This window comes from Myotis brandtii, unplaced genomic scaffold (assembly GCF_000412655.1).
Source record: "Myotis brandtii unplaced genomic scaffold, ASM41265v1 scaffold150, whole genome shotgun sequence".
In the NCBI taxonomy this organism is placed as follows: domain Eukaryota; kingdom Metazoa; phylum Chordata; class Mammalia; order Chiroptera; family Vespertilionidae; genus Myotis; species Myotis brandtii.
The window spans coordinates 204893-218234 of NW_005355411.1; the positions used below are offsets into that span (position 1 = coordinate 204893).

Below are 13342 nucleotides of genomic sequence, written 5' to 3' on the forward strand. Positions count from 1 at the left end.
TAATCCTCACCTGAGGATATTTTTTCCACTTTGTCTGACTTTCAAACAAAGTGGAAGGGGAAAGAGAGACATCAACCTGAGAGAAACACATTGATTTATTGCTTACACCCAGGCCCCAACTCGGACCGGGTATCGAACCCGCAACCTAAGTACATGTCCCCTTGACTGAAAAATAGAACCCATGACATAGGGCCTCAGCTGATGCTCTAATCATTGCACACACTGGGTAGGGCAGCAACTCATTTCTTTTATTTTTATTGACTGGATATAATTGACACATTACATTGTGTAAGATATTTTTTAAATTTTTAAATCTTTTTTTATCTTCGTTTTTTGTGTAAGTTTAAGGTGTACAATGTGTTGCTTTGATACACTTATACATTGCAGTACGATTGCCACTGTAATGTTAGCTTACACTGCCATCACCTTACATAATTACCATTTTTTGGTGGCAGGCACATTTCATATCTACTCTTTTAAAAACTTCCAAATACATAATATATTGTTAATTATAATTACTATGCTGTTCATTAAATCCTCAGGACTAAGGGGAAGTTTGTATCCTTTGACCAACATCTTGCCATTTCCCTCACCCTCAGCCCCTGGTAACCCCCATTCGACGCTTTGTTTCTATGAGCTGAGCAAACTGGCCAGCGGCCAAAAATTGTTTTAATTTTGTGCCCCAGAGACTTTTGCCCTCTAGCGCAATGTCCGTAGTTTTACATATGTCAGTTTGGCAGTTTCTTACAAAACAAAACAAAAAGTATAAAATCCAACCACCACATTCTTTGGTATTTACCAAAATGAGTTGAAAATGTAAGTGCGTTCAGAATTCTGATTACAGATGTTTATAGCAGCCACAGACAATGGAATATTATTCAGCACTCAAAAGAAATGACCTATCAAGCAATGTAAAGGCAAAATCATAAATGCCTATTATTAAGTGAAAAAAGCCAATATCAAAAGCCAATATTCCGACTATATGACATTCTAGAAAGGCAAAACTAAGAATACAGTATGTGTGACTGGCATGGCTCAGTGGTTGAGCATTGACCTATGAACCTGGAGGTCACAGTTTGATTCCCAGTTGGGGCACATGCCCAGGTTGTGAGCTTGACCCACAGTGTGGGGTGTGCAGGAGGCAGACGATCAATGACTCTATGTTTCTCTCTCCCTTCCTTTCTGAAATCAAAAAAAATATTTTGAAAAATAATAATCACTGGTTGCCAGGAGTTCTGGGGAAGGGACAGATGTATCAGAACCAAGAGGCTTTTTAGAGCAGCCAAACTAGTCTATGTGATTCTAAATGGTGGCTATGTCATTATACATTTGTAAAAACCCACAGAATGCACAACACCAATAGTGAACACAATAATCCAATTCTGCACTTTGGGTGCTAATACTCGAATATGTTAACTCATTGTAACAAATGCAGCATTCTGGTGCAGGAGGTTGACATGGGGGAGTTTTGCATGAAAAGGACAAATAGGAGGCTTAGGGGATTTCTAAATACTTTGCACTCCATGTTGCTGTAAATCTAAAATTGTTCTAAAATACAGTCAAATCTATAGTTACACACACATACACAATTTAGCAGAAAACAATCATTAGAGACATTTCTTGTAACCTTGGGTTAGGCAAAGAATTCTTAGACTTGTAACCAAACCAGGAAAGAATTAAAGTAAAATGATAAATTAGACTTGTATCAAATTTTCCACATCAAAAGACATTATAAACCAAAAAAATAAAAATAAAACTCAGCCACAGGTGAAGAGAATATATTTGCAAGTCATAATCTGATACAGGAGTTCTATACAGAATATATAAATAACTTCAAAAATAATTTAAGAAAACAAACAACCCATTCAGAAAACGAGGACAGACTTGAATACACAGTAAAGAAAACAAATGACTGTCTATAAGCACGTGAAAAAATTATCCTATGCAGACATAGGAGACCGGGAAAGATGTGGGTCCAGAACAAGGTCCGACATGCAGGGAAAACATGGTGAGCACCACTGTCTCATAAAGAAGGGCAGAAGTAGATGACAGAATCACATGGGCAGTGGGTCCTTAGCTTGAAAAAAGAGGTGAGCACTTGCCAATGAGAGCAGGATCCTGTAGGTCTCCTTATCACTTTTGAATATTATGTCCCAGAATTCACGTCCAGGTGTCCCCTTGCCTGTAAGGTGTCAGTGCCAGCTACAAGCATCACTTGCAGAGTGGAACTAAGGCATGAAATTCATCACAGTGGATGGGATTAGAGCCTGACACCCAATGTGGGTGAAACAGCAGACTCAACTCAAATTACCGAGGTCTCCTGTGGGTCAAACTCTGTGCTGGGATCAAAGGAGAGGCAAACTGCAGCTCACTCTGAAAGAAGGTTCCGCTGGAGAAACCACTGGAGCTGAGAGATGATGCTGCTCCGTTGAAAGACTGAGGTGCTCTGACATTTTAGGAGAATAATTCTAACTGTAACAATGGCAACTGCAGCTTCAGTTGAGCCTCCCTAGTCCTAACAGCGTACCTGCCCCCATGGTAGAACTTGTCCCTGGTTCTGGAGCCAGAATCCTGGGTTGGAATCCAGCCTCTATTTCTGACACTCGTCTGTGGAACAAACTTTGGAGAACCTACTTCATTTCTCTAATCCTGGATTTTCCAGCAACTCGATATTAGTTTCCACTTACAAGGTTGTTGTGAGAATCAAGAGAGAAAATGCTCCAAAAGCTAACCCCGGAATCCTGGTATCGACAAGTACTCACTTTGTCACTTTTATTTCTAATATTTGATTATTTACCATAAAGCTGCTACAAACATTTCTGAGAGAGGAATGGAGAGGGAGAGACAGAAACATTGATTGGGGCCTGGGGGTCTCTACTTTGCACTCAATGTTGCTGTAAATCTAAAATTGCTCTAAAAAAATAGTCATACCTATAGTTACACACACACACACACACAATTTTGCAGAAAACAAACACTGGAGATATTTCTTGTGACCTTGTGTTGGGCCAAGAATCCTTAGACATGTAACCAAATCAGTAAAGAATTTAAGAAAAATGATAAATTGGACTCTCAAAGGCCAAGGTAAGTGCTATCATCACCTTCATGTCAAATTCAGTAAACTAAAATTCAGGGAGCGCTGGTGAGTCACCTGGAGAGAACCTCAGAGCCTACGGCCCCTGCCTCTCTGCTGGTGGGTCAGCAGGTTGTCTCGAGCTCCATTTCTTTCTCAAACACACCGCAAAGTAACGGTGCTCCTCAGTACTGGAGGAGTGAGTGACGCCCAGCCTGAAAGGTCTTAGCAGTAAGAGGCTGAAGTTGCCAGAGCCCAGCTGGCTGCAGGCAGATGTCATACTGTGAATGGGCACCTTCGCAGCTGACCGCCTCTAACGGCTCAGGAGGAGGTCACAGACCTTATGGGTATAAGAGGAGAAGACTGAAGCCCACGGAGAAGAGGACATGTCCTTATTTGTCCCAATGATATTCGGGAATTTGGGATTCAAATCCAAAATGCCTGACCCAGGGCATGGGGAGTCTGATCACTGCCCCCCTATTTCCTTCTGCAGTGGCTTTGGGACTCCCAAAATACCCTGCCCACCCTGATGCCACCTGGTCCTCCTGAGAGACCTGTTCCAATGAAAGAAGCCCCATGACAGGAGACCAGGAAAAAAGGGGGGATTCTATAAAGCAATAGCTTATTACATTATCAAGAGACTGGACTTCTGAAAGTGTGATTAAAAAAAAGTGTCCACTGCAGGTGAGTCCGTGTGGCTGTGTTTGTGTGTCGACCCACGCACCAGGAGGTAACGGGTTCGATTCCCAGTCAAGGCACACGTAGGCTGAAACCACAGTAGGGGGCATGCAGGAAGCAGCCAATGGATGTTTCTCTTTCTCATCCATGTTTCTCTCTCCCTCTCCATTCCTTTCTCAGAAATGTTTGTAGCAACTTTATTACAAATAGTCAAAAATTAGAAGTAACCATATTTAATAAATGAATTAATATAGCAAATTAAAAATTAAAACAAAAAAGAAAAAGAAAAAGAGGGAGCAAGGGCATTCCTTCACTTTGCTCATGACTTCAAGAGATTGCTTGTCTCCTTGGCTCCTACCCAACAGTACTGCTGTGATTCCCTCTCTGACAAGTGGCCTCAGCTCCTGGGCTGTGGTAACACCATGTCCTCCCTGTGACCCCTAATGTTGGGTACCAACGTCATTTCCTCAATGTGACTCCAAGTGTTGTACTAATGACTTGCTCCTGCAGACATCTTCACTGTCTGTGCTTGGCATTCCACCTGTTATCCATGTAACAACTTCCCTGCATTAAATTTCCATTTCTATAATAATAATAATAATGTCGAAGATAAAAATCTTTTCACTCCAAAAAAAGCTAACATATCATTAATAAATCTCCAAGCAATTATGCAACATAAATAAAAGCTGAAAAAATGCTGATTCCCATCATATGAAACTTAGAAATTGCAAAGATATCTATTAAAATGGAGTATAAATCTATGGTTACTTGGAAAGCTGTGAAGGGCAGAGAGATTGATAAAGAACATGAAGTAAATTCAGAGACAGATATGGTTGGTATTGTGACTATGGTGCTGGTTTCAGTTGCATGCATGTGAAGACTCATCAAATATTATACCTGACATTGCATTTACTAATTAAATCTTCTTCAAATTGGTGCAAAATTTTTAATTGTATGTCCAACATTTTTTGAAAAAAACTGGTTTGCCAACTTGATATTCAATCTATGTTCTCATGCCCTGTGAAAGAGTCTTGCCTAACCTGACATTGCATTTACTAATTAAACCTTCTTCAAATTGGTGCACGATTTTTTTTTTAATTGTATGTCCAACATTTTTTGAAAAAAACCGGTTTGCCAACTTGATATTTAATCTATGTTCTCATGCCCTGTGAAAGAGTCTTGCCTAAGTAATAGCAAATATAGCCAACCTAAAGGACTTTGAAGGCAGCCAATCAGTGACTCACCAGCGCTCCCTGAATTTTAGTTTACTGAATTTGACATGAAGGCCCAAACCATCACAAATACTGGCTGGAACACAAAACTATATCCCTGGGACTATATATACACGTGTCCTATCTTTCTTTTTCTGCCAGGGTACCAATGGCTCTGACATGAATGTCTGAGAAGCTACAGAAACACACAGAAACGTTTGATTATATTCAATGACAATGACTGCATCCACAGAAGATAAACATGCGTGGAGATCCTCAGATCTGTGTACATGCCCCCCTGAAGTCTTCTCCTCAGAACATTTCTGGATGCACGTTTACAAGAGGCACATTCCATCTAGTTGACAGCACTCTTTTCCAACACAGTGTAGACCAGTGGTTCTGTAGCAATCATGGCTCCCCTCTCCCCTATGGTCCTCCAACCAGTGACTATCACCCACAGAATTGTAGATACTAGGGCAAAAAACCCTTTACAAGATCTGGGCAAGAAATTCCCATCAAAAGTATTGGCAGCCTCTGAAAAAACAAGAAAAAATTAATACTGCTTCCAGGCGTATTTGAAGTTGTCACAGCTATCCCCTCTTTGGAGTGATCTTTGGCTGTCTAGATTCACAGAATCCAGGCTTCACATGAGGACTGGCGAGTCCACAGTCTTTCCTAGGAAAATATGAGCAGCAATGCAAATTGGACAAAAATTGCTGAGCTAATTTCTGCACCATATTGTTCATAGGGAAAGTTAGAAACTCCCATAAAAGTTGTTCACCTCGTATGCTTGTAGAGCCCAAATATGCTTATAAACTAGCTGACAGAATAAACACCAAGATTAAAGAAGACTTAGAAAAAAAGGCCTTCAATATTTTTTTATAAATATTTTTATTGAGTACTGGCCAACTTGGCTCAGTGGATAGAACGTCAGCCTGCAGACTGAAGGGTCTCATGTTCAATTCTGGTCAAGGGCACTTGCCTGAGTTGCGGGCTCAATTCCCAGTAGGGGGGCATGCAGGAGGCAGCCAATCAGCGATTTTCTCTCATCACTGATGTTTCTGTCTCTCCCTTCCTCTCCCAAATCAATAAAAATATATATATATATATATATGCATATATGTGTGTGTGTGTGTGTGTGCGGATATATATATATCGATATATATATATATTGATATATATATATTGATTTCAGAGAGGAAAGGAGATAGAAACATCGATGAGAGAGAATCACTGATTGGCTGCCTTCTGCACAGCACACAATGGGGATGGAGTCAGCAACCCAGGCATGTGCCCTGATGGGAATCGAACCCTGACCTCCTGGATCACAGGTTGACGTTCAATCACTGATCCATACTGGCGGGGCGTGGCCTTCAATATTTTACTAACCAAATGAACATGAGTCTGGCAGTTCTTTCATGGGTGACTTGGACACTCAAAAAGTTCATCACTGTAAAATGGAAAAAGCACGTTATTGGGAAAGGCAGTATTTGCTAGCTGAACTCAGGTGATGTTCTTTGGGGACAACACTGAGTCAGGTTCATATACCAACTAGTCAGAGTGAAAGCAATGCCCCAGATGGTATGGCTCAGCAGTTGAGTGTGTTCCTAGGAACCAAGAAGTCCCCCTTTCGATTCCCAGTAATAGACATGCCGGGTTGCGCGCTCAATCCCCAATGGGGGTGTGCAGGAAGCAGCCAATTGATGATGTTCCTGTCTTATTGTTGTTTCTCTTTCTCTAAACCTCTTCCTTCCTCTCTAAAAATCAATGAAAACATTTAAATAAATTTTTTTAGAAAGCCCAGGCCTGTTTGGCTCCGTGGATAGAGCGTACACCTTCAGACTGAAGGGAGCCAGGTTCAATTATGGTCAAGGGCATGTACCTAGGTTGAAGGTTTGATCCCCCCTCCCTAGTAGAACTGCGTGCAGGAGGCAACCAATTGGTGTGTCTCTCTCACATGAATGGTTCTGTCTCTTCCCCCTCCCTTCCATTCTCACTCTAAAAAAAAAAATCAATGGCAAAATAGCCTCGGGTGAGGATTCAAAAAAAAAAAAAAAGAATGAGACCTCCTAAGCTCAGGCAGCTCCTAATTTTCTCAAATCAAAGAAGTTACCTCCCCAGATACACTAATATGATGACTCATGCAATCTCTGGATACCTGTGAAATAGCTTCAGCAACAGAAATATGCAGTGACACAGATCTGGCAAGACATATCTGGCTAAATTACAAAATGCAACCTGGACTCACGTTTTTTCACATGAGCAAAATTCATAGTGAATCTCCCTACAGTTGATGGTTGAATATATGAGAAAAATAAGGCTGCATAAAGAGTTTCATACAAAATTGTTAAGACTGAACTAAAAATCTGTACATTTCCTACAAATCTAAGACCTCCCTTTCATTGAACTCTTTAGTGCAGAGAAAGATTAGAATTTTGGCTAAATGATTTCACACATTCACTGCACTCATAAGGCCTTTCTCCAGTTGAACTCTGATGATCACAAAAGCCATGGATCCGGATAAAAGATTTCCCATATTAACTGGACTCATAAAGCCTTTCTCCACTGTGAGCTTTCTGATGATAACGGAGGCCATTTCTACTGGCAAAAGATTTTCCACATTCACTGCACTGGTAAGGCTTTTCCCCGCTGTGAATTCTCTGATGACAACGAAGGGTATAGATCCTGGAAAAAGACTTCCCACATTCACTGCACTCATAAGGCCTTTCTCCAGTGTGAAATCTCAGATGATAACGAAGGCCAGTGCTACTGGTAAAAGATTTCCCACATTCACTGCACTTATACGGCTTTTCTCCTGTGTGAAATCTCCGATGATAACGGAGGCCAGTGCCACTGGTAAAAGCTTTACCACATTCACTGCATTCATAAGGCCTTTCTCCAGTGTGAACTCTCTGATGATGATGAAGACCAGTGAACCCAGTAAAAACTTTTCCACATTTACTGCATTCATAAGGCCTTTCTCCTGTGTGAAATCTCTGATGGTAACGAAGGCCATTGCTACTGGTAAAAGATTTACCACATTCATGACACTCATAAGGCCTTTCTCCAGTGTGAACTCTCTGATGATAACGGAGGTAGTAGATCCTGGTAAAAGATTTCCCACATTCATTGCACTCATACGGCCTTTCTCCTGTGTGAAATAAGTGATGATAACGGAGGCCAGTGCTACTCATAAAAGTTTTCCCACATTCACTGCACTTATAAGGCCTTTCTCCATTATGAACTCTCTGATGATAATGAAGGCCAGTGACCCCGATAAAAAACTTCTTACATTTATTGCACTCAAAAGGCCTTTCTCCTGTATGAAATCTCTGATGATAACGGAGGCCATTGCTACTGGTAAAAGATTTTTCACATTCATGGCACTTATAAGGCCTTTCTCCAGTGTGAATTCTCTGATGACAACGAAGGTAATATATCCTGCTAAAAGATTTCCCACATTCACTGCACTTATAAGGCCTTTCTCCTGTGTGAAATATCTGATGATAACGGAGTCCAGTGCTACTGGTAAAAGATTTCCCACATTCACGGCACTTATAAGGCTTTTCTCCAGTGTGAAATCTCTGATGATAATGGAGTCCAGTGCTACTGGTAAAAGATTTCCCACATTCACTGCACTCATAAGGCCTTTCTCTACTGTGAAATCTCTGATGATAACAAAAACTAGAAATTCTGCTAAAATATTTTCCACATTCACGGCACACAAAACCCACTCTTCCAGTATGAACATTCCTATCCTGAACAAACACGCGGTTGCAGCCAATGGCTTTCTTATATTCTTTCCTAATGTAATAATTTTTAGTCCTTTGGAGGGTCACCTCACATGTTGAGATTTCATTTGGCCTGTCCCTGGTCTGAGTAGCCTTTGTGGGGAGATGTCCTGACCCAGTAAGGATGCCTTGCCCAACTTGCACACAGGTTAAATGCTTCTGGGACACGTTGAAACTGCAGCTCTTTGCAAGTGAGATCCTGTCCACACCTCTAATAAAAGGCTTCTCTCTAAAGTGCTCCTCCTGGTGCTGGTGAAATGTTGCACTGAAAAAAAATCGTTTTGCACATGCCCCACACCTCAATAGTACATGGATCTGCTGAGTTTCCTGCAGCTCAATCAAGTGGAAAATGTTCCTCAAGACTAGTCCACAACTCTCACAGGGGTGGCTCTTCAAGGAAGACAAGGCTAACTTGGGATTCCTTGCCTGTGACACTCTTACAGAAATGTTCTGTTCAGTCAGTGCCTCCACATTCTCTGCTCCACAGCAGCAACCTGAACAAAAGGAAACGCTGGTGAGGTATATGTTGACCTTAGAAAAAAAATAGTATCTTCACTATAATTGTTTATCTGTCATGACCATGATTCCATAGAATGATTTTTAAGAAAAGTGAGTAAGACGCTGAGGAAATGGCTGGTATACATTACTTGGCCCCAAAGGTCAGTCAATGGTGAAAATCTCACCAAGGGAGAAACAGAAGCACAGGATGGGATACAAATAAGATAGGAAGGCTCTACTCATCGTTCCTCCACAAACAACTTTCTTTAGGACTTTTCATGCTGGGGACCTGAGTTTGTGTAGAGTAATTTGAATGTGCTCAAACCCATAAAAGTCAATTTTACCAGAGCACATGATGCTCAAGGAGAATACAATAATATGTGTGCACTCTGAAGCTCTGCAGGCATGGACCAACGTTGGTGTGCAGTTAAGAGAGACCTGTGAAAGAGGTAGCAGTGCAGTGTAGAGAGGTTAAGGTTATCCATAGGCTGGGAATCCAAGTAGAAATGATCACTATTAGAACTGAGTAGTTGGCAAAGTGTTAACGATAAGCAAGAACAAGTAGAATGGGGTGAGGAATGGGCAATTGCAACAAAATACTGTTGAACAAAATGGGTCCCTAGTTATGACCTTAATAAGCTCTGCCATCGAACCCTTTCTAATAGCCCTTCATCAAGGAAAAACGTGCCTCTGGGTCCAACCTGACATTCTTAAAGTCATGTTTCTTCTGTGATGCATAAATGATTCTTGCCCTTAAATCCCCGTTGAGCCATTACATGGGATAAAGACAATAGGAATCTTAAAAGAAATACTGAAAAGGATGGTCAACACTGTGGTAGAACAACAAAGCACAAAATAGACCACAGCAAAAAGACCTATGTGAGTGACATCAACAAGATGACAGAATCAGAGACATGAGAATCGTTCCCCATCCCAGTGTAAGTAGACAGCTATCCATGAACAAAAACCCCACAGGAAACGGGAATAATAGTACAATGAGTTCGTACAAACAGCAATACAGAACACAAATAAAGGAGAACTAAACAGAAAGGATGACTGGAAAGACTGGGTGAACCAACATATTTAAGTCAGTACGTACAAACAGTAATACAGAACACAAATAAAGGAGAACTAAACAGGATGACTGGAAAGACTGGGTGAACCAACATATTTAAAGACACTTATGGTCAAAAACAAGGTCAGAGTTGAATCTATCAGCTACTGTGTTTATGCTATAATTGACCCTAGTAGCCTATTCTTTGAAAAATACTGGAAATTTTGTTTCTAAAAACCACAGAAAAGGCCCTAGCCAGTTTGGCTCGGTGGATAGAGCGTCAGCCTGCGGAATGAACAGTCCCAGGTCCTATTCCAGTCAAGGGCAGATGCCCGGGTTGCGGGTTCAATCCCCAGTAGGGGGCATGCCCCTCTCTCATCATTGATGTTTCTAACTCACTCGCCCTCTCCCTTCCTCTCTTAAGTCAATAAAAATATACTTTAAAACACACACACACACACACACACACACACACACACACACACACACAGGAAGCCCTGCCCGGTGTCACTTAGTTGGTTGTAGTATTGTCTTGCGTACAGAAGGGTCTGGGGTTCAATTCCCGGTCTGGGCAGAAATCAGGATATGGGTTCCATTTCTAGTTTGGGTGTGTGAAGAAGGTAGCCAACTGATATATCTCCTCACACTGATGTTTCTCTCTCTCTCTCTCTCTGTCTCCCTATCTCTATTCCGCTCTATCAGAAATCAATAATAAATAAATAGGAGTTTCAGGATAGCCAATTACATTACATCTGACACTATGAACCACAATACATCTTAAGAGATGTTGGCAGATGACATGACCTTACATAGAGAAAATTATCAAGATCCTACTATAAAATTCTGAAATTAATAAGCAAATACAGAGCCTTGGCAAGGTGACTCAGTTGGTGAAAATATGTTCTCAATGCATCAAGGTTGTGGATTCAATCCCCCATCAGGGAACATGCAGGGGGACAAGCCAGTGAATGAATAGAAGGGTAGAACAGCAGATCAATGTTTCCCTCTTTCTCTCTGTCTCCCTTCCTATGTCTGAAATCAATAAATAAAGCCCAGAGATTAAAAATGGCGGCAGAGAAGGGGGATGCTGCACGGACATGCTCCCAGGAACAAGCTGGAATTACAACTGAAATATGGAAAGGCTTCCCGAATAATCAATAGAAAACTCGCAGGAGAGAACCCTGATACCCAAGGACCGAAGGTGGAGAACACATAGAGACTGCAGGAGTGGCGGAGACGCAAAAGTGCTGGCTGGGCATCCACAAACTGCAACTGAAGTCCCAGAGAGATATCTCAGCTGTGGGGGGATGCCACTGAGAACTCTGGGATCTAATCCCTAAGCTGGGCTCCCCAGCAGAGAGCACCAAAACTGAGGAGGGTACCCACATATAACATCTAGCTGTGAAAAGCAGTGGGGTGGTGTCTGCCAGGAAGTTACAGCTGAAAACTCAGGCATCCTCTTAAAGGGCCAACACACAAAAATTCCCTGTGGAACCACCCACCTAGTGCTCTGGCAGAGGGCATGTGCAGTGGACTGGAGCTGTGAGAGCAGCAGCCAGGCCTGGGGACTCAGAGGATAGAGCTCAGAAGGCATACAGACCAAGTTCCCTGGACTGAGTCACTCCCTCACTCTGCAGACGACATCTTTCCCACACAGACATTTGCCTTGCCTGGGGGGAAGACAATAACAGTTAGCCCTAGCCAGTTTGGCTCAGTGAATAGAGCGTTGGCCTGAGGACCAAAGGGTCCTGGTTCAATTCCCAGTGAAGGGCACATGCCCGGGTTGTGGGCTCGACCCCCAGTAGGGGGTGTGCAGGAGGCAGCCAAGCCATGATTCTCTCTCATCATGGATGTTTCTTTCTCTCTCTCTCCCTTCTTTTCTGAAATCAATAAAAATATTATTTTAAAAAAGAAGTAACAGAGTATTAACTACAACAATCAAGGCTTAACTAGAACAAGACTGCGCACAAAGACCACTAGGGGGTGCACCAAGAAAGCATAAAAAATGCGGAGACAAAAAAACATGACAGAAATGGAGGATATAGAGCTAAAAAACGCAATTTTGAGGGCTTGCAAAAATGTGCTAGAAGCTGCCAATAAACTTGAGGAGAGACTCACGAAAACTAATGAGACCCTCGATGCTATGATAAAGAAACAACTAGAAATTAAGCATACACGGTCTGAAATAAAGAATATTACACCCAATAGCAGACCAGAGGAGCCCAAGAATCAAGCCAAAGATTTGAAATGCGAAGAAGCAAAAAACACCCAACCGGAAAAGCAAAATGAAAAAAGAATCCGAAAATACGAAGATAGTGTAAGGAGCCTCTGGGACAGCTTCAAGCGTACAAACATCAGAATAATAGGGGTGCCAGAAGATGAGAGACAGCAAGATATTGAAAACCTATTTGAAGAAATAATGGCAGAAAACTTCCCCCACCTGGTGAAAGAAATGGACTTACAGGTCCAAGAAGCGCAGAGAACCCCAAACAAAAGGAATCCAAAGAGGACCACACCAAGACACATCATAATTAAAATGCCAAGAGCAAAAGACAAAGAGAGAATCTTAAAAGCAGCAAGAGAAAGAAACTCAGTTACCTACAAGGGAATACCCATACGACTGTCAGCTGATTTCTCAACAGAAACTTTGCAGGCCAGAAGGGAATGGCAAGAAATATTCAAAGTGATGAATACCAAGAACCTACAACCAAGATTACTTTATCCAGCAAAGCTATCATTCAGAAATAAAGAATGACATAACGCAAATAAAGAACACATTGGAAGGAATACATAGCAGATTAGGGGAAGCTGAGGATCGAATCAGTGAATTAGAAGACTGTTGAAAATATCACTCAATTAGAGAACCGAAAAGAAAAAACAACTAAAAAACAGGAGGACAGGTTAAGGGAACTGTGGGACAATGTGAAACGTAACAATATTAGAATAGTAGGTGTGCCAGAAGAGGCAGAAAGGGACAAAGGAATAGAGAAGGTGTTTGAAGAAATAATGGTAGAAAACTTCCATATCCTGGTAAAGG

The 13342-nt window shown here is 41.7% G+C and overlaps 1 protein-coding gene and 1 long non-coding RNA gene across 3 annotated transcripts in view; both read right to left on the reverse strand.

Moving 5' to 3' along the window:
• Positions 1–1762: 1762 nt before the first annotated feature.
• On the reverse strand, positions 1763–4967 carry LOC106725262. The gene is made up of 2 exons (XR_001361131.1): positions 4792–4967; positions 1763–4648 (listed from the first exon to the last, which is right to left on the reverse strand). It is a non-coding gene; the product is annotated as an uncharacterized LOC106725262 (long non-coding RNA).
• Positions 4968–6968: 2001 nt separating this feature from the next.
• LOC102257167 (zinc finger protein 883) overlaps positions 6969–13342 on the reverse strand; it is a 12117-nt gene continuing 5743 nt past the window's right edge. Inside the window, exons 3-4 of one of the 2 annotated variants that reach the window (XM_014535759.1) lie at positions 8275–9247; positions 6969–8190 (exon numbers count right to left, since the gene is read on the reverse strand). In XM_014535759.1, coding sequence (XP_014391245.1) covers positions 7500–8190; positions 8275–9247 — 1664 coding nt within the window. In that variant the 3' untranslated portion in view covers positions 6969–7499. Of the gene's footprint in view, positions 9248–13342 lie in introns of both variants that reach the window. The other variant, XM_014535758.1, reaches the window with a different exon arrangement.